Source organism: Petaurus breviceps, unplaced genomic scaffold, assembly GCF_028583685.1.
Source record: "Petaurus breviceps papuanus isolate PSGF00001 unplaced genomic scaffold, PetGlider_PUasm1.0 90865, whole genome shotgun sequence".
In the NCBI taxonomy this organism is placed as follows: Eukaryota; Metazoa; Chordata; class Mammalia; order Diprotodontia; family Petauridae; genus Petaurus; species Petaurus breviceps.
Window position 1 is genome coordinate 3,679,913 of NW_027187367.1, and position 27,395 is coordinate 3,707,307.

The window sequence follows — 27,395 nt, forward strand, 5'->3', positions numbered from 1 at the left end:
CCTGAACATGAAACCTGGCAATGCTTCCAACCTCGTGCCTTCAGTCATCATCCTGTGTAGATGAAGCCTGACAACTGCTCTTGTAGGTGCTACAGCCACAGCTAACTGGACCCAGTCCTGGAAGACCCAGGATTCTTGCCCACTGTACAATAGCTCACCATCAGAAACCAATACGATTTTATCAGTGGAAATGACATAATCTGCTTTGCCCTCTGAACCTTGAGGATCATGAAACCTTCCCTTTGTGTTATCTCCATTAAGTGAGCTCCTTGATTAAGAGTAGGGACTGTCTTACCTTTCTATGTGTATCTCCAGTGCTTAGCACAGTACTTTGTACATAACAGATATAATAATAAATGTTTTATTCATTCGAGTGATGCCCACTAACCTTGGGTGTCCCCAATGTGTGCCCTCCTTTCCTTTCCCTTTATACTATTTCACTTGGTGATTCCATCAAGCTTCCATGAATTCAATTATCATCTCTCTACTGATGTCCCTTAGATCCACTTACCTAGCTCCTCATCCCTCTCCTGATCTCTAATGTCCCATCTCCAGATGTTCTATAGACATCTTAAACTCAACATGTCCAAAACTGAACTCCTAATTTTTGCCCCCAAGACCTCCCCTCTTCCTAACTTTCCTATTATTGTCCACTGTCATCCTCTAATTACCCAGGGCTTATAGCCTAGGTATCATCCTTAATTCCTTACTCTCAAACACCCCTGTCCCTGTCCAATCGGTCACCAAATCCTGTTGTTTGTACTCTTTGTAACTGCACTGTCATCCTACAGACAATTGCCACTACCCTGCTGCAAGCCCTCATCACCTCTTACCAGAACTACTCCCAATTGGTCTCCCTGCCTCGTCTCTCCCCACTCCAGTCCACCCTCCACTCAGCTATCAAACTGATTTTCTTTAATGCATAGGTCTCACTAGATAAACCCTCTTTCCTTTCAACAAACTCCAATAGCTTCCTATTATCTCTAGGATCAAATATGAAATTCTTTGGTCTACAAAGCCCTTAATCTTCTGGCCTCCTACCTTTCTGGTCTTTCTATACTCTGCAATCAAGCAATGCCGGCTTCCTTGCTGTTCCTCACACAAAGTACTCCATCTCTCAATGGCTGCCCCTAGTCCCAGGATTCTCTCCCTCATCTCTGTCTCCTGGTCACCCTGGCTTCCTTCAAGTTCCAGATAAAATTTCACCTTCTATGAGAAACCTTTCCCAGTTCTTAATTCTAGTGCCTTCCCTCGGCTGATCATCTCCAACTGGTCCTGTATCTGTATTTGTGCAGTTGTTTGCATGTTGTCTTCAGATCTCATTGGACTGTGAGCCTTGAGAGCAAGGCTGTTTTTTTACTTTCTTTGTTATCTCCAGTGCTTAGCACAGTACCTGGCACAAAGTAGGGGCTTAATAAATGCTTGTTGACTGAGTTTCTTTTTTCATAAAATGAAGGTTGAACTAGATGAACTCTGAGGGCCCTTCCAGGTCTGCAGTCCATTCCTTTTGGAGGCAGCTACAGCAGAACTCCCTACCTCCCTTCTATGGCTATTCACTCTGAGGAGGGAGTTTTTCTTAGCTATTTGTGTAGGGTATCAAGTCCACTTCTCTATCTTTTCAGATCTTCTCACTTGATTTTCCCCCCCCAAAGTTGTTTCCCCTACATTGACGTCTCTTCCTATGCTTACAACCAATAAAGCTAAAGAAGAGAGTTCAGTCTGTTCCCTAGAACATGTAGTCTGTTCCCTTGAACATTCCTTTCCCTTCCTCCAGAGCATGAAAATCTGGTCAAGTTCCATGCTTCCCACCCCACAGACTCCTCACTAGAAGAATGAAAGAGGTAGCCAGAGAGGCCTCCGTTTTATTATGGAAAATTAAACAAGGGGAAAAAAAGACCATAGACAAGGAAATGTAAGGTAGGACCTCATTAGGACCCTCCTGTGTCCTCTTCAGTTTAATTTTGGGTCAACGGAAGAAACATAAGAATTAACTAAGAGAGGAAAAGATTGAGGTCACCCTCCTTTTGGAAGACCAAAATAATACTGAACAAGGCAGGGTTAGGGAGGCTAGACATTCAAGAAGAAAGCCAAGCTCCAAACAGTAGAAGACAAGTAAGAGGACCGCCCACTGGCTGAATTGTGGTAATATAACCATGGCAGGTGTGGTTTGTAAACCTGGGACTTTGGCTGAGTGAGGCTTGGGAAAGTAGAAGCTGTAAACATAAGTTGGTGGAGACCCAGGCAGAAAAAAATGCACATCTTAACCCCCAGAGGGGATGGATGCACCTGTAAACAAACAGAGGGAATGAGGACAGGACTTCACAAGGCAGGGTGGCCTGCACTTACCAACCTTGGGGTAGAGTGGGGTGTTGGCACAGTGGGATTAGCAATGAACAGAGTGCTATTCAGAAGGAAGGAAAATTATACCCTCTCATGACTCAGTAGGCTTTGCCCGCTTCCCTAGGGGGTTTGGGTTCTTTGATTCCCAGGAGGAACTGAGCCAGAGCCTCTCTCCTTTCACTGAAAATGTCTAGGACACATTGAACAACTGTCTGAACCTAAGACCATGAGTTAGAGGGCAGAGATGGGCTCTCCCCCCGACACAGCACAAGGAAGGTGAGGTGGAGAAGGAAGTGCATGGGATTTCTCCTTCCTGACAGCTCATTTTATCAGCACAGCAGCTTCTAGGAAGGATGGAAGATTGATCTTCAACGCTCAGGAGTGGGAAGGAGTTCTGCCTCCCCAGTTGGAAAAGTCACCGGCGACAGGACTCATCTGTGTGGTGCAAGAATAAGCAAAAACAGAATGATTTTTGTGTCCAGCCCCATCCCCTCTCCCACCAACCTCTTAGTCATTTTGGGGTGGGGGGGTGGGGCACTGAACTGGAAGCAAGAGAGCCAAGTTCTAATCTTGACTTTGCCACTAACTAGCTGTGTGACTATGGATAAATCACAAAAGAAAAGACTTGCATTAAAATGACCTCTGAATTATCTTTCAGTTCTGACATTCTATGTCTCTATCAATCAACAAACATTTATCAAGGTACCTACTATGTAGGTCCTAGACAATCACTGTACTAGACAAGGGTTCTTAGCATTTTTTATACCATCATAGCAGATGCTTTAATAATGTTTCTTGATTGACTTACTATAGACTGATGGACCTTTTTGTCAGATCCCTTCTCATGATGTTAACAACATTCATACCCGAAGAAAATGCTAATGTCAAAATATTTTGGAGATACCTGTTTTTCAGAGCTAAGACCCAGCAAGCAGGTCTGCCCAGAGCTTGGCATAACAATAATCCTTTGCCCCCTGGAATGATCTCACCCTCTGGTAAAATGTATTGTGGAACAGCACCAGCTGTTCACTGACGGATTTAGCTGCCCCTATTTCCCAGGATCATCAATCATGTATTCACAATCCCTTTTCCTTGACATGTACTGGTTATAGAATTCTGATTCTGTGCCCTGAAGGGCAGGCACAGTCCCCCAAACTTGAGACAATACTGTTCCCCCAGGGCCTATGGGAACAATAACCTAAGAGCTAAAAATGATTATATCATGGTCTGGCCCAGGATGGGTATAAGACCTGCTTTTAGTCCAGCATGTTAAGCCCTCCTTCTTAGGAAGAGGGGCTTCTGCCTGCAGGTATTATTTTCCTTACTTTGAAATTAATTAGACTGTTTGTGTCCTGACTCTCCTGTCTCTAGCCTGCTCTGTCAGTTTCTGCTCCAGTCACCCACCAGGTTAAGGGCCAGTTCTGGTCTCATTGGACATTAAATGCCATTAAGAGGGCAGTAAAAATAAAGATGTGATTTTTTTTCTCCCATCCAGGTTCAAGGCCTGAAATCTGTTTATAGATCCCAGCTTAAGAACCCTAGGCAATTGCTAAAATAGTCCCTGTCCTCAGGTAGCTCTCACCACTCCATTACATTCTACTTCTAGGTCCCAACCTAGCTCTAAAAATGCTAGGTTTAGGGGCGGCCAGGTAGCTCAGTGAATAGAGCCCTGGAGTCAGGAGAACCTGAGTTCAAATCCAGCCTCAGACACTTAACACAAAAAAATTAGCCATGTGACCTTGGGCAAGTCACTTAATCCCAATTGCCCTTCAAAAATAAAATTGTTAGGTTTGTCCCAGGGCTCCAGAAATCACACTTCCTCCCAACCTCCCCTACCAAAAATCCCATTAGATTCTGAGTGGCCTTTCTCACAACAGACACCAGATGGCAGCCTAGACAAGCCTGAAAATTGTCACCAGGTAGGGGCAACTTACCCACTAGTAGGGCCTTGCTCTGCAGTCCTCCCTGAAGTTCCCTTTGTAGTAGCAGCAATTCCTCCTCATCCTCCTCTTCATCTGCCAGGGATGGGGAGGGACCAGGAGCACTGGGGGCCTCAGGCTCAGGGCCCAACTCCTCCAGCACAGAGCTTTCAGAAGGGTACTGATAGGTGGTCTCCAGGGCTGACTCATTAAAAGAAATTTTGAGCTAAGAAGGCAGAAGGAAAGGGAGAGAAGAAAGTAAAGCCAGGAGACCCAACATAAGTAAACAGGGGGAGATGAGAGAGGATGGCATTGGACAGATGATGGATTTAATGGGCTGGGCCTGGATCAAATTTCTCTCTCTTCACTTCTACCCCCTAACACAACCATTTGCCTTTTCCCAGGAAGAAACTTGGTTTGTGGTCTTCCAATCCCATATTTCCCCTTCTTTTGGTGTCCAGGCCCTTTCCAAACACATCGGGAGCCACTGTGGTATTGTATTACAAATTCTGGATTTGGAGTCTAGGTATCCTGGTTCTTCCATTTACAATCTGTTATAACCTTTGGCAAGTTGCTTAAGTTCTTTTTTTTTATTTTTTAAAGCAATCAGGGTTAAGTAACTTGCTCAAGGTTACAAGGCCAGTTATTTCTGGGTGTGGTGCTGAGTATCCGAGCCCGGATAGGATCCCCAGGTCATCCCTACACTGGGGCCAGTGCTCTTACTCCTGAGCCACCTGGCCGCCCCTGCTTAAGTTCTTTAGACCTCACTTTCCTTATCTACAAATCTCCAGCACTAGGTGTAAGAACCTATGACCAAAGTTACTTGTTCCACTAGCCTGTAAGGGTTCTCCCAACAAGCTAAGGGACCTAAGGAAGCCAGGTATTTGACTCTGCTTTCCTAGGTGAAGAGGACAGGCTCAATGACAGGTTGAGGAGAGGTAAGATATCCTGAGTTTTGAGAAGAGGATAGGAGGGAGGGAAAGACCTTCCCTAAACATAAAGGGGCAAAGATTAAAAAACAAGCCAATAACCTTAGGTCACTCCAAGAGGACCCATGACTAACACAGGGGTCAGAGAACACCAGACTAGGAAGCCTACCAGTGTGGGGTGAGGGAGGAGGTTTGGACAAGCAGAATGGGCAGGACAGACCCAAAGATAGAAAACCTCACTAAACAAACCAGCACATGTGCAGACTAAATCCCAGTTATTAAAAGCTGATCTTCCCAACTCTACCCCGCCTCCCCTCTCCCCCCATAAGAAGCTCAGGAGAAGGAGGGATTAATACTGAAGGCCATAGAGATTAAGGGGGCAAAACAGGGAAAAACTCCAAGAACCATCTCTAGTCTCCCCAAGGAATCAATTTGGGAAAATAGTGAGGCCTGGCAACTTAGATATCTTAGGTGTTCTTGAGAAGAGTGGGACCTAGAAAGAGGAATATTGTTGGGGACTACATATTAGGGGCTGAGGATGCGGGGGAATTTGGAAGAGCACTACATTAGGAGTCAGAGGACCTGGGTTAAAATCCTGACTCTGCTTCTTACTACTTTTGTGATCTTGGACAAGTCATTTCCTTCCCCCAACTTCAGCTTCCTCATATGCAAAAGAGAGGAATCAGACCAGATGATTGCTAAAGCCCTTTTCAAGTATAAATCTATGAACAATAAGGGTCTTAGAGGCAAACAGGGGATGAGACTCTGTCTAAAGGCTAAATGTTTGGTTGTCAACAGAGGCCTGAGGGCCACAATCATCCTCCCCACCCCAAGGCAAACCATAAGTATATTCCAGCTTCCTTTGATAGACAAATATGGATCTATCCATCAAAAGGTTGTCCAAACTCTATTTTTAAATCCATTTATGTTTTCTGACTATATCATCTCTAGTGTTAGGCACTCTGTATGTAAATTTGTTATGGTCTTTGTGAAGTGAAACATCCTTTTATTTATCCAAAATTCACAACTTCTCCCTTCTTGAGTTAGTTCTCCCCCCAGCCCCCATCCTCTCTGACTGGGCTGCTCAGGAATGCACAGTGGCTCTGGGAGTGACTCACTCTCTCCTCTCCCACCAGCTATATAAGGTCACAAGGGGGCCTGGTGAGGGTATAGGCGGGGCCTCTTCACTGAGCCAAGGGTGCTCTGGGAAGAGGGGATGGGGTTTCCAATCCCTAGGAGTGGACTGGATTATTGAGGCTGAGATTTATATCTGGATAATGGGGAGGATGAATTTGTTAGAATCAACTGGAGGTCTGTGGGAGTTGTTTAGGGAAAGCAATGGGGTGGGGAAGACTTGGGAGGTTGGGAGTCCATCCTCCCTTTGTTCACAATGGGTGGGAGATGAGATAGGATTATTCAGTCCCTCAAGACAGCAAAATCTTCTGGGGGAAGGAGGGGGAGGTAAAAAGGAAGGGATCCAGAGGACAAGGGGGCTAAGGATCTAGATGTCGGAGTCCCACCCTCTGTAAGAAAGCTTCTTTCTCCCTCCCCCCACTCCTCCTAGACCCTGCTTCCTTCTTCTCTCACCACATCCTGAGTAGCAGCAGAGCAGGGCCTGGGCATGCAGCCCAGCCCCCCACATCCATACACCCCCACCACACTTGGCCCCACTAGACTTCCGGTTCCCGCCCTAGCCTTCCTGTTTGGATGATATATTCACTGCTCCCCAACACAAGGACTCAGCTAGGCATGGGTCCACCCCACTACCTCCATCCATTTTTTGCCCCTCCCATCCACTTGTTAGTTCCCCTCAGGATCCCCCTCTGGTGTTCCAATCAGCTGCGGAAATCTAGTAGAAAGAGCACTAGGTTTGGACTTATAAAACCTGGGTTCCCGTTTTGGGCCATTTACTCTCTGACCTTAGGCAAATCACTTAATGGCAGAGGTTCTCTGAAGCTCAGTTTACTTATCTCTAAACTTAGATTTGGACCATCCACCTCCCTGTGACTGCTATGAGGAAAAAGCTCTTTGGACTGTATAGTTCTATAAAAAAGGTTCGCTTTCCTCAACACCATCTCCCCGCTGTAACAACATTAGCTGCGATAGGATAAAGGACTTCTGTAAAGAAACATCCCAGTCAGAAGATGAGCCTCAGATCATTCTCCCTGAGGTTTTCCTTAGTCTCTAATATGCCCAGAATTGAGAGGTCTTTCTTCACCACTGTTAGCATTCCTTGCCTAGACTCAAATTCCCACCATCCTCTTATTCCCAGCCTCAAAGTCTTGGTAGGTGAGATTTCTTCATTAATTTCACCCTGAAAACTTTATATGAAGTTATTTCTTCCACTTAGCAGAGCACTTCCTCCCCTTCCAAGACCCCAAAGAGTTCATTCCCCAAACTATCTCTTGGTTCAGTACCCAGTGATATGACCTCCATAGTCAGAAAAGCTGAGACTGGACTTCCTAAGGGAGCAGTGGTGTTGCAGGTGGGTCCAACTATACAGAAAGATGATCTATGGGGAAAGTGGTCCTGAGATTGAACCCAATTGGATGATCTTCCTGTTTCCAAAGGGACATTTCTCATTGCCACTGAGAGATTGTTTTCCCACTTAGTAACTATGTATTCTTGGGTAAGTCATTTAACCTTTTAAAATGTCAGATTTAAATCTTTAAATCTGCTAAATGGGAATAATGCTTTACTACCTCATAGTGTTATGGAGAAAGGAATTTGTAAATCTAAGAGCAATATATAAATGTGAGATTATTATAACAAAAAAAACAAGGGTTTATAGCAGGAGAGATCATGATGGTAGGAAGGACTTCCAAAACTGTGACAAATTAAAAAAAAACAAACAACTGGTGGAAATTGCTGATTCTAGAACATTTCTTATCCTAGAGATATTCAGTTGTTATCAACTATGAAAGTACCTTTCAGCTTTAACATTCTATGATTCTGTGACTGTCTCTTAGAACTGAAATTGGTTGGTCTGGGTTGAGGAAGTGACCTTTCATATTGTGGGGTGGGGGGGAGGAAAGAAGAGGTAGAATGGAAGGATAACCCTTACCAAGAAGAAAAGATGCTTCAGCTGACCCTACTCCCCCAATTCCGACCTAGTTTTTTCCACTCTGTGGAAGTGTTTACTTAAGTCCCTTCTATTGGAGTCAAACTATTTTTACCCTCCACCCCACAGCATGCCCTTCAGTGAAAGGTGGGAAAGGGAGGGCAGGGTTCCTAAAACTCCCTGGTGATGACTATAGCACTCCCCAACCCCTGCCTTCTCAGCTTCACTCTGGCTTACTTCGGATATTTTCCACCCTAGAGGGAGGGAGAGGCCACAGTGGAAAGCCACAGAGAGGAAAACCAGCTACTGAGCCAGATCTGGGGAGAAAGGGAAACCCCAGGAAAGGAGGGAGGGCAGAGTAAGGGGAGTATTTTGGAGAAGGCTCTTCTTGTCCTCAAGAAAAAGAGAACTACTGTCTGTGGCTGGGGCACAGCTGGCATGTACAACCCTAGGGTCATCAGCTTCAAGCAGCCACTGTGTCTCCATCTCACCCGGGGGCAGATTTAGGGTTCAAGGGCCTTCTCTGAAACATTCTGTTTCCTCTGCTTTTATTGTTCTCTTTCTGCTCCTCTCTATAACACTAACCTCTATCCCCAACCCAAACAATCCCTTTTCCTTTTCTACTTTTCTCTCTAGTAGTAAAAAAAACCTCAATCAGTCTCCTTTCTTTTCTAGGCTACTAATTTCCCATTCCTGGGAAAATTATCCCCCAAAACTTCTTTCTATTATATTCTTTCTCTACAATGTAATTTTCTCTTACTGTTTCCCATCTGGATTAAAGGTTTAATTTAGCCCACCTTTTCCTGTGTGGTGGGGTCAGTAGTTCCTCTCTTTTCCCAGGAATGGGGAGAAATGAGCAGATGCCCATACATACTCTACCAAACAGAGGAAAAGAGGCCAGGAAGAATTCAGTGCCTAAGGGAAGGGAGAGAAAAAAAGACACACCCAGAGACACAGACAGACTAATAGAGAGACCAAGCGAGAACATTTTCCCTAGAGAAAGATGACTGGAAAAGGGGGACAAAGGAGGAAGTGGGGTGAGAATGAAATGTAAGGAGAGGACAAAGAGAAAAAGACACAAAGTAAGGGGCCCAGAGAGAGTTGGTGAACAGAAGCTCAAAGGGGCCAGGCTAGACTTCCCTACCTGTTTATGGTGTCTCTCAGGGGACCCCTTGGCGAGACAGCTTCGGCTGAGACGGAGGTAGCCCCCAAGCACTAGTATCTCCTCAGCAGTGGGGTACCGCTTCTTCCCGGGGCCAGGGACTTGGGGTTCAGGTGGGGCAGGGGCCGAAGGGGGCCCAGATCGCCTGGGGTTAACTGTGAAGGTGTGTCCACTTCGGCGGGGGGCCCCTACCCCAGGCCCAGATTTCACCCCATAGAACAGGCGACTCATCAGTGGGTCCCCTGGGGACTGAGGAGTTGGTGGGGCAGGGGGTAGGGGAGATACTGAGGGTGGTGGTGGTGGGGGCTGAGATTCTGCTGCTTCCTCTTCCTGAGGCCCTAGGCCTCTAGTCCCAACTTCCTCAGGTGGTGGGGGAGAGGTTACAGAGCAGTGGCTTCTAAGGGAGCTCACCATCCTGCCTCCATCCCCAGTTTCCTCTGCAGCAGCCCCTGTCCTCCCTTCTTCAGCCTTTAACTCAGCCAACAGCAGCTTCTGATCTCCAGCATCTGAATGTGCTGTCTTCTGCTCTTGAATCTCTGCTCTCCCAGGGCTCCATTCTCGAGTCTTCCCAGAGTTCAGTCTCCATTTCCGTACTTCCATCTGTCTAGAACTCTTCTCTACATCCTCTCCTGGATTCAACTTCACTTCTGCTGCCTCCATTGCCCCTGGGCTTCGTTCTCGAAACTCACCAGGACTTAACCTACATCTTTGTGTCTCTAAAAGTCCTGAGCTCTCCCTGGATTTCCTCTGCATTAGTCTCTGTTCCATCCCCAATTCCCCTGATCTCCCTTTGCTTTCTTCTGGGTTTAACCTCAATTCTGGAGCCTCCAATAATAGCTCTGGAGTCTGTTCAAAGACTTCTCTGGAATTAATCCTCCATTTATGTATCTCTGTTATCCCCAACCTCTGTTCTCCATGCTCTCTGCAGTCTCCTGAGCTCAGTCTATGTGCTCCCATTTCAGATCCTACAGAAGTCTGTTCTTGAGGTTCTACTGGATTTACATTTCGTTCTCGAGGTTCCCCAGGACTTTTCTTCCATTTCCATGACTCTGATAGTCCTGAGTTCCTCTCCTCAGTCTCCCTTGGGCTTAATCTCCATTCCAAAGCCTCTGCAGGCCTAAGGCTAGGCTGTCGAACTTCTGCTACCCCCAGCTTCCTATCTACAAATTCCCCCAGGCTCAGCCTCTGCTCTCTAGACTCTCTTCCCACCAGACTCTGTTCCTGAGCCTCTGCTGCGCTGGGTCTCTGCTCTCGGGATTCCACTCTCCCAGAAATATGTCCTCGACCCTCAGGTGGCCTCCGGTCAGTGAGCTGCTCTTCGGTACCCTGATGCTGCTGCTGCTGCTGCTTCAGCTCTTGGCGCTCTTGACGAATGAAGCGATTCTGGTGGACAGGTCCGATGGCCTCCAGAAGGACAACAGGCTCATCGGCTTCAGGAGGTGTTGCATCTGTAGCCTCATTCCCAGGACCTGGTTCCCCCACTGGCACTCCTAGCTTGGCACGGCGTCTCTCCAATAACCCCCGTTTCCAGGCTGGCATTTGGGCCAGTCGATCCTTCTCAGCCTGCTCCCGGCCTCGAACGGCAGCCTCCTCTTGTCTTCGCCTGGCTAGCAGTTGTAGTTTCCAATCTGGGACAGTAGCCATGGTCCCAGTAGGGCAAGAGAACTGGAGGGGAGGAGATGGAGCAGTGAGGGACTGTTGTCAAGGAAAAGAAAGTAGAACTGGAGAATAGAATACCGATGGGGCAGAAAGGAAGAGGAAATGTGGTAGAGTCTGTGTGGGACTACAAGGAAGAATAAAGGAAGACAGAACCCCCTGAGAGGAGGGAAAGATGGGAAGACTAGGAAAGGGGAGAGAACTGCTAGGAAAGAATGGAAAAAAAGGGAGAAATTAGAGGAAACACTGAGGAATTTAACATAAGAAATGTAGGGGGAGGGAAGAGACTAAGAGATATAGTGTTAGGACAGAATGCTGGGAGAAACAACCAAGATAGAATATTGGGGTCTGGTGGATGTCTGATGACAGAATATTTTAAACGAGAAAAGAGAAAAAAGAAGAGAAGAGAGTTTGGAGAAGAACCAGGGGAAGGAACCAAGTAGGGTGGCTAAAGGGGGAGATATGGAGGTTAGGGGAACTCCTGGCGTGTGGGGTGAAAAAGCAAAGCCATGGTGTTGGGGGGAGGGGGATGGACACGGAAAAAGGGAGAGGTAAGGGTGTACTAAAGGGGTAGGAGAAAGGGTAAGAAGGGGATAAGGAGAGAGGGGAGGAGGGAACTGTGCAGCCGACCTGCCAGTCACAGCGTGGCCCCTAGCGGACTCTTGCTTCCCCTCCAACCTCTCACCAGCCACGCCTCTCCTGTCCAGGGCCACCCCCACCACCCGGCCCGCACACCCCGCCTCTTGGGGCGGGTCTGGGAAAAGACAGGACCCGGGGACTTTCGGAAACCAGGAGTCCCGGGCACCCAACCCCTTCTCAGAATCCAGATGTCCACTCCTCCCCCTCGCCTATAACCCTCATGCCAGTCTTGGGACCCAGATGTCCAGCTCCGGTCTCCAGCCCCCTTCACCTCAGTTAGGACCTAGGCGTCCTCCTCACCCACGGACCCCCTGTCACTCTAACGCTGGAACCAAGATGTTGTGGTCCCTAGTCACTCGCACTCTACTCCTACAGCCAACCCCTTCACAAAGAAAATCGCCCAGTCTGAAGAAAGAGTGGGGGGAGAAAGGGTGGTGACCGGAGGTGATGAAGCTGGGGACACCTTTCCTCTAAGTCTGAACCCCCCTCCCTCCCAACTCACGTACGGCAGGGTCCCTCGTGGGGAGGGAGGGGGTGCGAGGTCGAGAAAGCGTCTGGAGAGGGAAAGAAGGAAGAGGAAGAGAGGGAAGGAGGGAGAGTTGGAAATGGGAGGGAGGAAGAAGGAAAGGAGGGAAGAGGAAAGACAGACCCAAACCAAGGGGGGCCGGGCTGGGGGCGGCGACCGCTTTGTCTGAGGACAATGGGGAGAGAGAAGGGGGCGAGAGGCGGAACTCGCTGCAAGGGGCGGGGCCTCCCTCCCCCAGGACCCCTAGCTGGTTCTTCTTTGGTAAGCACTCTCAGACGCGCAGCCCCCAGCTCACCGCTCTCATTCTTCTTTGGGACCCAAGAATCCTGGTCCTCAACCTCCAGCTGCTTCACTCTCCTTCGGCGTTCTGCCTTGCGGGACCAGGTGTCCTTTCCACCCAACTTCTCTGGTGACTCTTCACCCCCCTACCCCCAATCTTTCCGCCCTCCTCTTTCCCCCTCTCAAAGCCCCGGTCCAGGGCGGTGGCCCGTGACTCAGGCCCCTGGGGGGACCCAGGGAGGAAGCTGCAGCTGCTGGGAGCCGTCCAGCCCAGCCCATCTCCTGCCCCTCCTCCCTTCTCAGCTCCCTGGGCTTTATTATTATAGGGTCGTTGGTCTTTACTGCCGGGCTGGGAGAGGAGATTTAAAGTGATTGGGGGGGGGGGGGGGGGGAGGGTGTGCGGATCTGAGATCTACGTCGGTGGGATAGGTGGAGAGTGGTTCATTGGATGCTTGGCTTTGATTTGGTTGGGGATTGGACTTCCACCTTTCAACTCAGCCAAGTCCACCCGACCCTGAGATCATCCAAGTGTTGGCAGGTCAGATTGCTAGTTGAGGAAGTAACTATGTCCCCTTCCTGAAGGTGGGAGACTGGGGCATCCTCAGAAAGGTAGAGGGCAGGACCTTAGGGAATGCCTGAAGCATAGTGGCCACTGGAGGGAACAGTAGCTCTAGTTACTGCAAGCATTTGCTTTCTTTCCACCCTTCATCCCCACCCCCTACTTTGTAGCTGCTGAGAGACAGTCGGTCTTCGGCCTACCACTCTACTTCCCTCTGCCATTTCAGTTCTCTCTTCCATTCTCTAAGGATAGGGAACTAACTCTCCAAATCAGACATAAACACTTGTAGCCATAAGGGGAAGAAAAGACATGGTATCTGGATTTATTTGCCAACTTCTTACATGTTCTCTTCGAAACATGAAAGCACTGAGGTGGGAAGTGAAGAGGTTCCTGCCCCATCCTCCCAACATCTGCTCTGAGGACATAGAGCCTAAGTGGTGAGGGAGAAATTCTAAAAAGAACCTTAAGGATGCTGAGGGAAGGGGTAGAGGATGGGAGATAGGGAGCTAAGGAAAGGTACTTCAGTCTGGAGGCTGGAAAACACTACAGTTCCAGTCTAACTCTGGGGTGGGTAAAGGTATAAAGAAAAGGAGGGGTCCCTGAGAATGGGTTTGGGGATCAGTGATAGTGGACTGATCAGGGTCAACCTCTTCTCCTAGGATTTGGGGAGGAAAATAGAAAGAGGCTATCATTGGGGACAGGTGCAAAATCCTCATTCCTCCCCCCATTTCTCTAGATTGAGGGGTCTTTAGGTAGGGGAGTGGGATCCTAGATTAAAGGATATTAAATTTGGAATCTGAGTGTGGACTCCAAGTCAGGGAGCTAGCTGCGTACCATATCCCTGAAGTCCACAAGGAGAGAAACTTGGAATCTAGGAGGTAGAGCTGGGAATTCAGGAGAGATAGAGTTTGAGGGGTGGGAGAGGCATCTAAGGACTCAGAAGCATGCAGCCTTAAGTTTCAAGAGGTGGCCTCTCAAGTTGGAATAGTTGTAGAAACCTCAAATCCAGGAGTGGAATTTGGAATCCAGAAGACAGATTCTTTAGGATAGCTCTTGGATTTCAGGGAACAGAACTTTAAATGGGGAGGAGTGGGTAGTAGTCAGGGTTTTAGAGCCTAGGGACAATAGTGTCATTCTAGGGGCTATATTTCACTCAGCATCTACATCATTGGGCCCAGCAAGTAACTGAAGCTTTCTTTGAAGCTGGGCACGGAGATAGCGCAGGTCTTGCTGGTCTAGCCCATGTGCCAGGCCCAGGTAGAGGGTAAGCAGTGCAGCCAAGAGGATTCTGTCAAGGCCCAGTCGAGGCACAGCCCACAGTACTGTCAGGAGCTCCACACACACAGGATGTCTCAAGTGCTCAAAGAGTCTCAGTGCCCTAGGGGACTTCAGAGCCAATGGCTCCCCCAACCCCAGGACATGGTAATATACCTATGGGAGAGGGAGGGAAGGACATTAGATCAAAAATTGATTAATCATATATCCCTTTGCCTCTAATTCCACTCCCTTCCTCCATTCTTATAAAAAGCTGGCTCTTCTCATCTTCCAAGGTTACCTCTTCCATATCTCCAAGGATAAAAGCCCAATACTCCTCCCATCCTCGCCTCTGAGCCTAACTCTTTGTTCTTGACTCTCCTACAAATCCATGGGAGCCACCATCATTTCTGGACTTTGGGAGAGGGGTTTGGGATCATGGCTTCATTAAAGGAGGGAAAAGAAAGGTAACTGGTCTACTGAGGTTAGGATGGAGCAAAAACTCTGTGAGGATTGGTTAGGGCATGGGGAGATTGAAGGTGATTGAAGAGGTAAGGAATGAAATTCAAAGGCTAGAGGCCCAGGGACTGGAAATATTACCTGTTTGAGGCCCATGAGCTCGGGATAGTCAAAAACCAAGAGGATACTAAAAATGAGAAGCCAAGCTATGATGTGCATCACGAAGCAGAGAAGGGGTACCCAGGTCACCCAGGGCTCTGATTGTGCTTCCCAGAGAACTGGGCCCTCTGGCACTGGCTCCCAATAACGCATCACCACCTGAAAGGAACAAACATGGGTAGGATGGCTAGACTCAGCTCCCCTTAGTTCATTCTCCTCAATATGCTCCTCCCACATCCCCCACAATGCTGAAACACAGACAACAGATACAGGCACAGACACAAATCTCTAGCACCCTGATGGCTTTTACTCGTAATAATTCATGCAAGATGCTCCAAGACTGGTTTCCAAACCCCTATTAAAAAACACATGTTTTTGACATCCACTATATATAGGATACCATGTTAACAAGTACTAGATTATAGTTTGTTTATTTTTTTTAAGCCTCAGAAGTAGGGGGCAGAGGACAGTGAGATATCACTGCTACTCTAAAATCCTCTCTAGATCCCAGACCTTACAATCAATCAACAGTATTTATTAAGTGCCTACTATGTGCCAGGCACTGAGGACAAACAGGCAAAAACGAAAGTCCCTACCCCAATGAGACCCCCATTCTATAGGAGTGATAAGTACATATAAAATAAATACAGGAGAGGAAAGGTCTCATGTAGGAGATGGTGTCTGAGTTGAGCTTTGAAGGAAAGAAGAGATTCTAGGAGTCATGTGGGAGGAAGCACGGGGGATGTAATTCCCATCACAGAGGGTGGAGGTGGGTGGAGGGGAAAGTTTCTGCAAAAGTCCAGAGATGGGAGGTAGAATGGGTGTATGTGTGTGTCTGTGTGTGAGAGAGAGAGAGAAGGCCAGGCTGGACAGACATGAGCATATGAAATACAGCTATGTAAAATAAGGGTTGGAAAGGTAGACTAGAACTAGACTGAGAGGGGCTCTGAATGCCAAACAGGGAAGTTTATATTTGGTGCTAGAGGTAGTAGGGAACCACTGAAATTTATTGAGCAGGCCAGTGCTGTATCTAGGAATATCACTGGCACAGGAGAAAATAAATGTTTGGTGAATTTATAAGATGGGTGATCACTGCCCCAGAAGAATTTACAATCTGGTTAGGAGAATAAATATGTATCTAGAGATAAATAATAAAGCAACATATAATTGTCAGGCATATATGTCATCTATGACAAATATCTATGATAATATCTCATATTAGACAAAGAAGTTCAAAAGAGGGAGTGGATCAACACTAAAACTATGACCATTGGTAAACTTCTTGGAGGAAATGGGGGATGAAGATCAGGCTTCAAAGTATGTGTAGGTTTTGGAAAAGAGAGGAGGTAGGCATTCTAAGCAGAGGGGAAGGGGGAGTGAGGGAAAAAGGGGGTATGTTTGGGAAACAATGGGTCTAGTCTATCCACAGTAGGGAAGTAGTGGGAGCTGAGGTTAGAAAGTTTAGTGATTAGAATGTACAGGGGTTTGAATGCTCTCTTAATTCTTAAGTTTATTCAGGAACCCAGGCATCTGGCACCCTCATCCCCAGGCTTTCCTTTCCCCAGACCCTACTTCTCTTGGGGACCTAGCTGTCTAGCCCCCATACCTGCAGGGCCAGGGCAGTGCAGGCCACATAGAGTGACCTCTGCAGGACCCCAAAGTGCTGGGCCATCCATGTCTTCACAGGCTCTGCTGCCATAAGACTGTGCTGCCCCATGAACAGCAGCACCAGCCCCAGGTCCTGCGCTAGAGCTGCCAAGATGCCAGGGTCCTGTAGGGCAGTCAGCCATTCCTGTCGAGTATCTTAGGATGTCAAAAGGATAGGGAAAGATCACCATTATTCTAAATATCTCCTCTGAATCTCAGGCCATGTCCCTTTGGAGGCTGACCAGGCTTCCCTAATTCTTAATGTCACTCAGAGAACCTGTCTAGACCATGCCCCTTTTACTCTCAATTTTCCATGAAGTGGCTTTATTTCCCATCTCCAGCAATTCCCTTAGGACCAGAAAAGTAGCTTCAAGTGATGCTGGCTGAACCTTTCAGAAAGAAATTTTGGAAGAAGAGGATTTAGGGGTTTCTTAGAAGTCTTTTAGATCAATAAGTTGTTAGTGCCCAGAGGCTCGAAAACCCCAAACCCAAATCTATTTGCTTTTGCTTCACCTGTGGAAAAAAGTCAAACTTAGGAGTCAGGAGGGATGAGTTCAAATTACATCTCTGGCGCTTACTAGCTTTATGACTATGCAGGGACAAACCGTCTAACCTGACTTCGGTCACACAAGATCAATTTAGTTTGTAACTTAAAAGCTATAAATTTTAGTTATTACGCCCTGCTCCCTACAGTATTTGCCTACATTACTTAATACTTTTCCTTACTCCAAAGTATTCTTCCCCATATAAGCTTCCATCCAAATAGTCATCTTCCCCCTCCGCAAACTCCCCAGAATTAAACTCAGATTCTTCTCCTATAAAATTTTCTAGCCACCTACCTTCCTGACTCCCCTCCTCTTTATACTTCCTTCTTTTCCCCTCACTTCGGTCTCATCTGTCAGCTCCACCCCCTTCTCCACCCGTCGCACCCTCCTCCGAGGCTCCAGCTCCAGAACCTCTTACCTGGTTCTAACTTCTGAGTGCCCCCGAGCAGTGGTTGCAAAGATGTGAAGCATACAAATTCTACTCCAGTGCCAAAGGCCAGAACGAAAGAGGCTAAGGCCGCAGGGACCAAGAGCAGCGCAGGGGCCATGGCTGGGGGAGCGGGACTGGGGACAGGGGAGGAGCCCGTGAATTCCCGCTACACTAGCCCCGCCTCTGGTCACGCCCACAAGCCCTCGGCCAATAATATTCGAGTTTTAAGTACTACGGGTATAAACACAGTGGACTGAAGTAATTAGGTAAGGTTTAATGAGAAACCAGAGCTTAGATTTTGGCAGCGTTTTTTTAAACTAGTACATAATAATAGTACTTTAGTTAGGTGCCTATATTCCCTGCCTCTCCATAGTTCTCTAGATCTTATGAAAAAGTTCTCTTGTTCCTTCCACATTCCACAAGATCCTTCATAAGCCCTTACCGTGTTTCCCCGATAATAAGACCTATCCCGAAAATAAGCCCTCCCCTTACTGTGTAAGATTCCTCTAAAATAAGCCCTATTGAGATTGCTACTGTACTGAAGGGGTGATTCCCTGCGCTACACGCTACATTATGGTACCCTCTGTATGCACCGTCCCCCCCCCTGAAATGCACGCTGCGCTCTGAGCTGCATCCAATCAGAGCTGCAGCAGCGAGGGCGGCATCCTGTTCTTCCCCAGTGATTTGCTTATTGAATAAAGGTACATTTTTTTGTTCACATTTACCTGTTTATTAAAATTGCTGTCAATGTTCATTAAAATAAGCCCTCCCCTGAAAATAAGCCCTCTGGTGTTTTTCTGTCCAAAAAAAATAATAAGAGTGTCTTATTATCGGGGAAACACGGTATGTTACCTCCCCCATCTCCAAAGTCTTTACATCATGCCAGTCGTTTATGAAACACATTTTTTCTTCTTATTTTCTTTTATTTTATGTGTATTAAACAGTAGGCAGCATGGTGGGGGTAGGAGAAGAGCTAAAAGCATTAGGAAGGTAAAGAGTCTGAGGTGGAGAGGAGGAATGCTTCTATCTGGGCTTCTTGTCTCAGCACTCCAGTGAGCAGGAACTCTGGTGAAAGGAGGGGCAGCTTAGCCCGAACAGCAGCAGAGCATCTTGAAAGGTCCTGAGGACATGATATCACTAGTCTCTGGGGCTAAGGACAGAGATGAGAACAAAGAGAGAAAGAAATTGATTCAGAATAGAAGTGCATGTTATGACTAGTATAAAACTCCCTACATCCTCTCACCATACCTTCCCTTCCTCAATCCTCCCATCCTTTGACTCCTTCCAGCTCTCCTATTTGCTTCCCCTTACTAACATCCTCTTGGCTTTCCTACTGCAAGCCCCTACCCTCCCTAGTTTTAATTCATACCTTATAGGCCCGAGGCATGCTAGAAAGTGCAGTACCCCCACAGCATGTGATGATCTCTCCCATTTGGGGGGGTGGGGGCTGCACTCCAGGAGTCACATATATCTCATAGCCCTGAGGGAAAAAGAGGTCTGCTGAGCATTGGTTAGGGAAATAATGAGACCTCTAGAGACACTGCAGAAAAACCTTAGGGGAAGGCAGTGGGGTGGGAATGGGAAATGGACATACCTATAGGAAAGTGTGTGACCAGGGTCTCACTTACCTCTAGCAAGCCTCGCTCCTGAGCACGGCTCAGTGCCTCTCGAAGGCTGAAACCAAAGTTCTTCTCCTGCTCAGGATCATTCACCACAAATTCATCAGGTGGCAAGAATCGGCCAGCCTTTCGGGACTGGAGTCAGGGAGTGGGAGTCAGTCCAACTCTTTGTCAGGACTCTTCTGCCCATCTACTACCCCTTAGCCCTTACCCCAAATCCATCCTTTTTCTTCTTGGAACCATACCTCCTTCCCATTTTTTCTTTCAATTTATATCTCTGTGTACATAAATTTCTGTCGGTAATTTTATCTTTGGCCATTTGTATTTGTTAATGTTCTGGATCCCTCCTATTCTCTTACCTGGTGCAACCATTCCAGGGACAGAATGGGTATCCCCCGGCCCAGGGCACAAAGGAATTTGACTGTACGTCTAACTCGATCTGTCACCAAGTGTGAGGCTTCTGCCACCGAACCGGCCAGACTTCCACCCAGTGCCAGCACAGCCTGCTCTCCTCGTGCATCTACCACACCTGTGAAGAGAACCTGTAGGAAAAGAAGTCATCATTCAATGAAACCCAGCAAGCCTATACCTCCCTGCTGACTCCTTTTAAGGTCCTGTATCTTCCACCTTTCTAAAGGATTCTTTACTACTACTTCCCACAACCCTATGCCTTTTCTTCCAATTTCTCTCCATACCTTGGGAACTCTTGGCTCTCGGGAGAGTCTAGCTCGCCTTAAGCTCCGGGTAGGTGTTCCTTTGACTTCTTCCTTTGCCTGAACTGCTAGTTCTGCAACCCCCACAGGGGTCTTCACTGTAGTCTGGGGGAAAGAAAGATCCTAATGAGTTCTTAAGTGTGATCTTACCCTCCTGAACGAATTCCTATCCCAATTCCTTACCTCAGCTTCCACTGGCTTCTCATCTTCCTCTTCTTTGCTGGATTCTTGTCTCTGAGACCTACCTCTCCGGGATTGCTTGGGGCTTGGAGATGGTTCCTTGGTAGCTAGAGGCCGCTTTTGGCTTGGGAGCTTAGGCTGGGCCTCTGGGGTGAAGACAGGCATACCTATTGCCCCTACCCTCTGGCTCCTGGTAGCTCTAGGGGCAGGTACCTCAGGTGTCAGAGAATAGGAGGGCTCTGGAGTAGCTGTGAGTGACTCAGAAGTGTCTCCCACTCTTGCTCTCTGACTTCGGAGAGCCCTGGGTGGGGGCACAGGGGTTTCAGATCTCTCTTTTGGAATGGAAGGGGTGTGATCAGGAAGGACTGGTACAACTGTGGTAGACCCACAAGTTCTGGTGGTCCCCCGTTTCCTGCTTTGACGAGTCTGATGGCAGGTTTCAGGGACTACAGGAAAGTCTTTAGGGGTGGAAGAAGAGTGGAGCTCAGGGGCCACAGGGGCAGCTGGTGCAGAGGAGGGACTGGAAGGTTTATGGCTCTGGCTCTGAAAAGAAGACTCTGATTTGTGTCTAGCATTCTGAGGGAGGAGAGGCTCAATATTTGGGGCCAGGAGAATCCCCTGCCTCTTGCTTCGTGCTGTCCCCAAAACAGGTGATTCCTGGGAAGCTGGAGAGGAAGAATGGAGTGGTTTTGAAGTTCTCCGATTTTGGCTCCGGGTGATTCTGGGAGTTGAAGAAGGGGCTGGGACTTCAGGAACTGGAACTTTAGATGCTACAAGAGGTACATTTGAGGAATCCTGGTCACCCTGCAGATAAATTGGATAGTGATCAAGGGAAACATAAGATTAACATATTCAAATTTACACTATATTAATTTGCATTTGCTTCTTTGTATTCTTTTCCCCATCAAACTGGCAATTCATCAAAGGAGAGAACTACCAAAAACTCTTATACAGAAGGGATCCACCTTCCTCATTACCATCAGCAACAACTATTGACCATCTGTGTAGCAGCACCCTCCAAAACATTGGTCCAGCTTATGGTCTAGTCCTCATAGCCACTGTCTGGGAAAGTCAACTTTAGTGGACAAGGCTAGATATTGCCACCAACTACAAACTACCACCCACAGGACAGGCAAGCTAGCCTAGCTGAAGCAACAAGACACCCCTTGAAAGAGTTAGGAAGCAGCATGTTCTAGGCAAGTCAAAACCACTACCACTACTTTGACTTGTCATCTACCCTCAGATTCTGATGCAGATAGCCCAGAACCTTGAACCCAAGAGCCTTAGGAACAGCAATGCTTCCAGTCTGGTATGAGATGGTTTGACATCAGAAACCACTATTTTATCAGTGGAAATTACATTAAAGAGGAAACTTGCAGCTGAAACCTTCTATATATGCTATCTCTCCCCATCAGAATGGAAGTTCCTTAATAACAGGCCCTGTCTTTTTTATTTATAGCCCTAGTTTTAGCTCAGCACTCTGCATGTAGCACTTAATGCTTTACTCATTCATTCCTTTTTCTGGACCTTCTTGTGTCTCACCCCTACAGTATCCAGCAAAAGGCTCTACAAAAAAGAAGTAGTACTGAAGGATGAGCAAAGGCAAGGAGAGAAATTAAAGTAGGAAGAAAGCCCCTGATTTACTGAGACAGATTTAGGAAAACAGAGAGCTATAAATAACAACACTGTGAAAATGAGACAGCTAGCTGGAAATTAGATAATGGGGGCAGAAGAGAAGGTAGAAGAATGTGAATGTCAGAAATAACAGTGAACAGTTTGACATGAGGAAAAGGACTATACAGAACATCAGGAACTCAGGGTGGGGCAGAATAAAAGATTTTGTAGAAATGAGTGGCAGATAAGAAAGCAGATGTAGGGAGAAAAGAGCAATAGCTCTTACCATTGGCACTTCCTCAACAGGCAAACTTTTGCTACCATCAAGGCCTAAGCAAGAAGAGAAAATAAGTTCAGCTGAATTCTTGGGAACTTCACAGGGGCCAAAATAAAGATTTCCTCTGTCACTCACCTCTCTGATATCTGCTATCACTGAGGATTTGGGGGTTTGAGGCTAATTCCTGAAGGTCCCCTTCCTCAGTTTTAGATTTAGGTACTGGAGCTGGATTCTGGACGTCCTGGTCATAATCTTCTGACAGCTGTCCTTCTGCTTCTCTTTCCAGCATTTCTCTGGGTACCTTTACTTCTACCATCAGACTCCTGGTTTTTCTTTCTGGTGCTTGTCTCTCACATATGTCTTTCTCAGGGGTTTGCCTCTCTACTGCCTTTGTTTCTCCACAGCTTTTGAAGTCTTTTTCTGTCATAACATTCTGCACACCTCTACTTGTTGCACATCTCTGTCCTCCTGGTATCTCTGTTTGTACCACTGGACTCACTCTTTTTCTCTTGGATCTCTTTGCCTTATTTGCCAATGTCTTTCTCTTAAAGGTCCCTTTTCCCATTTTTCTCTCTGGTGTTATTCTAGGTGTCTCTATTTCTATCACCTGGTTCTCCATGTCACTCTCAATAGTTTGTCCCTGGATGTCTGTGTTTGGATTCTCTGAGCCTTGACTCTTTGAGGGCTCTGTTTTTTCTAGGATACCAGGCTGTAAGTCTGAGGCTGTCTTAGGTGGGGAGGGGCAAGCTACATGAGCTGCAACGTAAGAGTTGACAGACTGAGTTCCTGATGCCTCTGATGTTTCCGAGCAGAATGGCTGTGTGGCCAAGATTTCCCACGGCTCATCTGAACCATGTAGGGAGAAAAAGAGACTGAGAGGTGTTACAGAATCAAAATATAACCAAGTTTTTAGACTTGAGTAAAACAAGAGACAAAGTGGGGTGGGGAAATGGTTGTAGATTTGGGGAGACTCAAATACATGGGGATTAGAAGTTATGAGTATAGACATAATCCTAGGGTGAACAAGAGAGCTCCTACTACTCATTGTACAAGAAAGAGAGCCTTAACATCTAGTCTGGATCTAGGCTTCTGCCTCAACAGCTCTACCCCCAACCCTGGGGCACTTCTCACTCCAAGTCTTATTCCCCCTTAGGGACAGTATAACAGAGCTCTTATTCCCATTAGAAACCCAGGTATTTAATTCCAGTGTGGGTCTCACCTCTATGGTTCTGATTCAGTCCTTCTACAAAGCACTGAGTATCTTGTAAATCCAGGTCTGAAGTATCTGGAAAGGAGTAGAAAAGGATACTAGGCTCAGGAGTAGCCAGTCAATTTTGCTTTACTGTTTACTATAGAAGGTTGGATACTGAGGGAAGAAGACACTGACACTCACCATCACTCTTGTTCTGAAAATCTTCAGTACCTTCCACATCTGGTTCACTATCCCCTTCTATATAATTCTGGGTTCCTTCCAAAATTACTTGAGCTGTCTTCTCTAGAGTACTTGTCTCTACCATGCCTGAGCTGACCCTTGGGAAGGGAGATAGGTGCTGCTCCTGTTTAGTTATAGGTATCCTACCCTGGGTCTCAACTTTCTTAGTGTTCCTTTCTAGTTGATTACCATCTGGGGTCCATTGTAACCCACTGTTCTCTTCAGCAGGAAGTTGGCTCTTCTTCATATCTGTCAGAGGTCCATTGTCATCTGCATCTGTATCACTGTCCCCATCCCCACCAACGGGTTGCTGGTCCTTCTCAAGATGTACTGTGGAGAGATCTGTTGGGGCCCCCTCCTTTTTAATATCTACATTGTTTGTCCCACCTATGGGTACCTGATCTTTCCCCAGACGGACTACAGGTGGCGCTGCTGGGATAGAGTCCTCTTCTATATCTGTATCACTATCACCCATATGAGGCTGGCACATTTCCAAGTCTGCTTTAGCTGGTCTTGCTGAAAGACCTTCCTCTTCCAAGTCTGTACCACTATCTTCCAAGGAAGAAGGCTGAATTCCTGCCAAAGGTGTCACAACTAAGGTCCTTTGGAGACTGCCCTCATCATCATCTGTGTCACTGTCCCTGTCAGTGGGTAAGTTCTCCTTCAGATGTGCCTCAGACAGTACTGCCATGATGCCCTCATTTCTTTCCACATCTGTATCACTGTCCCTCTGCACAGCTGAGGGGTGGTTCTCTTCACCAGTCCTACTCCACTCCTTATCTACAGTAGAGCCTCTCCTGGTAGCTAAAGAGGGCTCTGCTGGGGGAGGATCTTCATCTGTGTCACTATCCAGAATGAAAGTAAGAGGCAGTACAGGGCCCTTGGTGCCTGGTGAAGCTCCCTCTACATCACTGATGGGAAAAGAGGAAAGATAGAGAACTTGGAATTCATATCGAAAGAAAGGACACCCAAAACTCTAGTTGCCAGTTCTCTTCCCTTCCCACCCTGACTAACAACTATTATTAAGGGCCTAGTTATTATGCCCTTGGTTCTCCCTTCCTGAAGCTTCCCTCAGGTAAACTTCCCTTTACAAATTCAGTTGTCTGGCTCCTAAGTACTCACCTCTCTGGTACTACAGTTTCGGAAGGGGAGTATGGGACAGGTACCTTGACACTCCCGTCCAAAGGAGAATCTGGTGGAAACAATGGACTTCATAATTTCATATTCCCCAGGCTCTTCTCCCTTCCCACCACTTCCTGATACCTCAAATTTACCTCCTTCCTCCTCTGAATCTTCAGCCAATAAGGTCCCCTGGAATCGAGGTCCCCCCATTCCTGGAACCCTAGGTGTTTCTTCCACACTTAGAGCCCCTCGGGGGCCATGAAGCGGGGGGGCACCCAGATGGTGATATTGGCAAGGCAGGTCAGCAAAGAGTACTAAGTCTTGGTCTCTCAACTGGTGGCCTACCCCAGGGCTTAGGAGCTTGGGAGGTCTCAGAAGGCGTGTATGATTGAGGCTCCCACAGTCTCGAAGGATAGGTGCCCTGCCTTGAGCTGGAATCTCGATTATTGCATGCTGTTTGGAGATGGACGGAAAAGGCAGAGCCACAGTACAGCCAGGTATTCTGCCAACCACATTCTTCCCAGGGTATAGCAGGAAATCTGGGGGCAAAAATTTGATGAGGTATTACTTCTAAATCCAGAGATTTGCCCCATTCCTGCTCTTCAGTGAACTTTCTTTTTGATTTCCCTCATCATCCATTTATATTTTCTCTAGGAAAAGAAATAAGAAGAAAATCTATAGGATTTTCTATAGGAAAGATACAGGATTCACAATGGATGGGGAAGGAAGGGATAGAGACAGAAGCACTGGAAACACACAGCCCATTGGAGATCATTACTCCAATTTACCTCCTACTGATTTTTCCTAAGGCATCACCAAAGGAAATATTCCCTAAATGCATTTAGGTTAGCTATGAGTTATCCTGTAAGAGATCAGATTAAACCAGAAGCAATTTTCCCTCTACATCTCCCTTGCCACATGAACAGGACCACTTTCTCTTTTGCCTTCTATCAATCATAAAAATAAAGGCTGCACACCACCCCCTCCTTCCTTTAGTACCCAATACCCTCTGACCTTTCTCAGGTCCTCGAACACTGCTGAACAGGTGCAGCCGCCCTACGGGCTCCAAACCGAAAGGTGGAGGAGAGCCATTAGAATCCTCAGGCTCCTCCTCCTGGGCCTCCCAGTCCACCAATTGTGTGTCCTCCATTATCTGGGATGGGGGAAGGGGAGAGGAAAACACACTAACACCATCAGCTGGTCAGACACTCAATAATCTAGCACTAGACGGAAGAGCAAGTGGGGGGTGGGGAGAGAGGCCAGGGTGGTAATGGAGCATCTGGGAAAACACATCAAACAAAGGTTTGGGAAGAGCACGGTACAAGGCTTTCCTCATGCGGAGATCTAGGCCAAGGCAACATTAGAGATACGTGTAGGAGGAGGGGTGGGGGGAAGGGAATCCAATGGCTCTGCTACTTACAACCTGTGTGACCTTGATCAAATCAATTAAGTTCTCTGGGTCTTAAATTTCCTCATCTATAAAAAAACAAGAGGCTTGAGCTAAGATCAATCTTTAATACCCCTTTCACCTCTTAAAAAAAGAGGGGGCAACACAAATCCTGAGATGCTGGAATTGACCCCTGACCTCACTCAGCGGGGCCCAAGGGGGAAGGATGGGGGTGGAGTGGGGGGTGGAACCCAGGGCTGTCACCCGCCCACCGGAGCCACACCTCCTCCCTGGACCGCGTCTCGGCGTCGACCGAGTCCAAGTAAATTAAGGTCTCCCGTCCTCAAGTACACCAGGCTGCTCATCACCCAGACCCCTAATTCTCAGGTCGATCACTGAGTGACCCAAACCATCGGATTCCCCGATATCCTACAGCGAGGCCCAGGGCCCTCGGACCTATACCCATCAAAGTCGGGCTCCAGGAATCCCAGGAACAAACGGCCGAACGGCTCCCTCCCAGACCCAAATGGCCTCTATGCCTTCCTCAAAAGAGGGGATCCAAAATGGCGCCCAGTTAAGAGGGTAGTTGGAGAGCCCCCGAACTCACAGGATTCGGGTCCGCGCGCGCGCGCCACACTAACAAGCAAAGAGTGAGGCGACCACGAGCGCCGACTCTCTGATTGGCTGCCTCTACCGTCCGTCAAAGGCGATTCGCACAATGATTGGTCGAGCCTATCGTGTGGAGTTGGGACAAGTCCAGGCAAAGCGCCTCTTACCTACACTTGGGGAAGAGGCCGCTACAAGTGCCTCGCTTTCACATTGGCTCCGGTTGACGGTAGAGGTGTGGCCGCCTCGCGCGCCTCCAACGGCACTCTCAGATTGGCCTTAAGCGCTAGGATTCGAAGGTTAACCTCCGACCACCGCGGCTGCTCCCGCGCAGTAGCCGTATTGTAACCATGGAGTTCGGCGCGGGCTCACTGCGACTGCCTAGAAAGAATGGAAAACGCCCATCATTACGTCAGAAGGGACCAGAACACCCATTCTTGGGTCCTCCCAGATATGGCCTCTGCTGACTCATGAGAAATAGGATGGATAAGATGACTGTTTTTAAGGGGAGAATGCATAACCAGATGTGGGTTATGTGAGATTACGAAAGAGAAAATAAATGATTTCGATACATAAAATTGAACAGTTTTTTTTTTTTGCAAGAACGAAATAAGTGTAGTTGATGTGAGAAGCTATAGGTTTTTTGGGAAAAAAATCTTTACAACAGTACGGCAAGTTTTATGTACACAATAATAGTAGGGAATTATCACAAGTATGTAAAACAGTATTACCATTAATAATAATTAAAATTTAAAAAAAAGGTTTCACCTCAGATCCAGCAAATAGGATAGCAGTCAATACTAGAAGGACAGTGAGATGTCAAGCACTGTAAAATACTCCAAGGACATCAAAGGCAGAAAGGACCTCATTTTTGCCAAATA

General features: G+C 47.4%; 3 protein-coding genes across 6 annotated transcripts; all 3 read right to left on the reverse strand.

The window, feature by feature from the left end:
- Window positions 1-1,844: 1,844 nt before the first annotated feature.
- PPP1R18 (protein phosphatase 1 regulatory subunit 18) lies at window positions 1,845-12,809 on the reverse strand. The gene is made up of 4 exons (XM_069073185.1): window positions 12,528-12,809; window positions 9,394-11,076; window positions 4,275-4,485; window positions 1,845-2,775 (listed from the first exon to the last, which is right to left on the reverse strand). Exons 1-4 carry the CDS (start codon window positions 12,534-12,536, stop codon window positions 2,756-2,758), a joined length of 1,923 nt encoding a protein of 640 aa, XP_068929286.1. The 5' UTR covers window positions 12,537-12,809; the 3' UTR covers window positions 1,845-2,755.
- Window positions 12,810-13,362: 553 nt separating this feature from the next.
- Window positions 13,363-17,745, reverse strand: NRM (nurim). Its single transcript, XM_069073186.1, has 4 exons — window positions 17,553-17,745; window positions 16,549-16,745; window positions 14,925-15,101; window positions 13,363-14,501 (listed from the first exon to the last, which is right to left on the reverse strand). Exons 1-4 carry the CDS (start codon window positions 17,680-17,682, stop codon window positions 14,220-14,222), a joined length of 786 nt encoding a protein of 261 aa, XP_068929287.1. The 5' UTR covers window positions 17,683-17,745; the 3' UTR covers window positions 13,363-14,219.
- A 721-nt stretch (window positions 17,746-18,466) lies between these two features.
- Window positions 18,467-27,220, reverse strand: MDC1 (mediator of DNA damage checkpoint 1). Of its 4 annotated transcripts, none has more exons than XM_069073188.1 (15): window positions 26,685-27,220; window positions 25,942-25,997; window positions 25,536-25,674; window positions 24,674-25,060; window positions 24,522-24,591; window positions 23,361-24,310; window positions 23,187-23,252; window positions 22,103-22,813; window positions 21,977-22,020; window positions 20,080-20,880; window positions 19,879-20,001; window positions 19,543-19,725; window positions 19,193-19,318; window positions 18,934-19,044; window positions 18,467-18,714 (listed from the first exon to the last, which is right to left on the reverse strand). In XM_069073188.1, exons 3-15 carry the CDS (start codon window positions 25,669-25,671, stop codon window positions 18,547-18,549), a joined length of 3,876 nt encoding a protein of 1,291 aa, XP_068929289.1. In that variant the 5' UTR covers window positions 25,672-25,674; window positions 25,942-25,997; window positions 26,685-27,220; the 3' UTR covers window positions 18,467-18,546. The 4 variants fall into 4 exon arrangements, with proteins under 4 accessions (XP_068929289.1, XP_068929288.1, XP_068929290.1 ...); XM_069073187.1 differs by lacking the exon at window positions 26,685-27,220 and adding an exon at window positions 26,516-26,650; XM_069073189.1 differs by lacking the exon at window positions 26,685-27,220 and adding an exon at window positions 26,371-26,507.
- Window positions 27,221-27,395: the final 175 nt, after the last annotated feature.

What these genes read in the sequence shown, in the direction of transcription:
- NRM (XM_069073186.1), bottom strand. Translation starts at nt 17,682, where the DNA reads ATGGCCCCTGCGCTGCTCTTGGTCCCTGCGGCCTTAGCCTCTTTCGTT. An exon ending in CACTCAGAAGTTAGAACCAG is followed by an intron (nt 16,746 to 17,552) that starts GTAAGAGGTTCT and finishes TGACATCCTAAG; the next exon opens with ATACTCGACAGGAATGGCTG. An exon ending in AGCTCATGGGCCTCAAACAG is followed by an intron (nt 14,502 to 14,924) that starts GTAATATTTCCA and finishes CCTCTCCCATAG; the next exon opens with GTATATTACCATGTCCTGGG.
- PPP1R18 (XM_069073185.1), bottom strand. An exon ending in CTGAGAGACACCATAAACAG is followed by an intron (nt 4,486 to 9,393) that starts GTAGGGAAGTCT and finishes CTGCCTTCTTAG; the next exon opens with CTCAAAATTTCTTTTAATGA. An exon ending in GAGCAAGGCCCTACTAGTGG is followed by an intron (nt 2,776 to 4,274) that starts GTAAGTTGCCCC and finishes TGCACCACACAG; the next exon opens with ATGAGTCCTGTCGCCGGTGA.
- MDC1 (XM_069073188.1), bottom strand. Translation starts at nt 25,671, where the DNA reads ATGGAGGACACACAATTGGTGGACTGGGAGGCCCAGGAGGAGGAGCCT. An exon ending in TGATAGCAGATATCAGAGAG is followed by an intron (nt 22,021 to 22,102) that starts GTGAGTGACAGA and finishes CTTCTTGCTTAG; the next exon opens with GCCTTGATGGTAGCAAAAGT. An exon ending in CTGTTGAGGAAGTGCCAATG is followed by an intron (nt 20,881 to 21,976) that starts GTAAGAGCTATT and finishes ATTTATCTGCAG; the next exon opens with GGTGACCAGGATTCCTCAAA.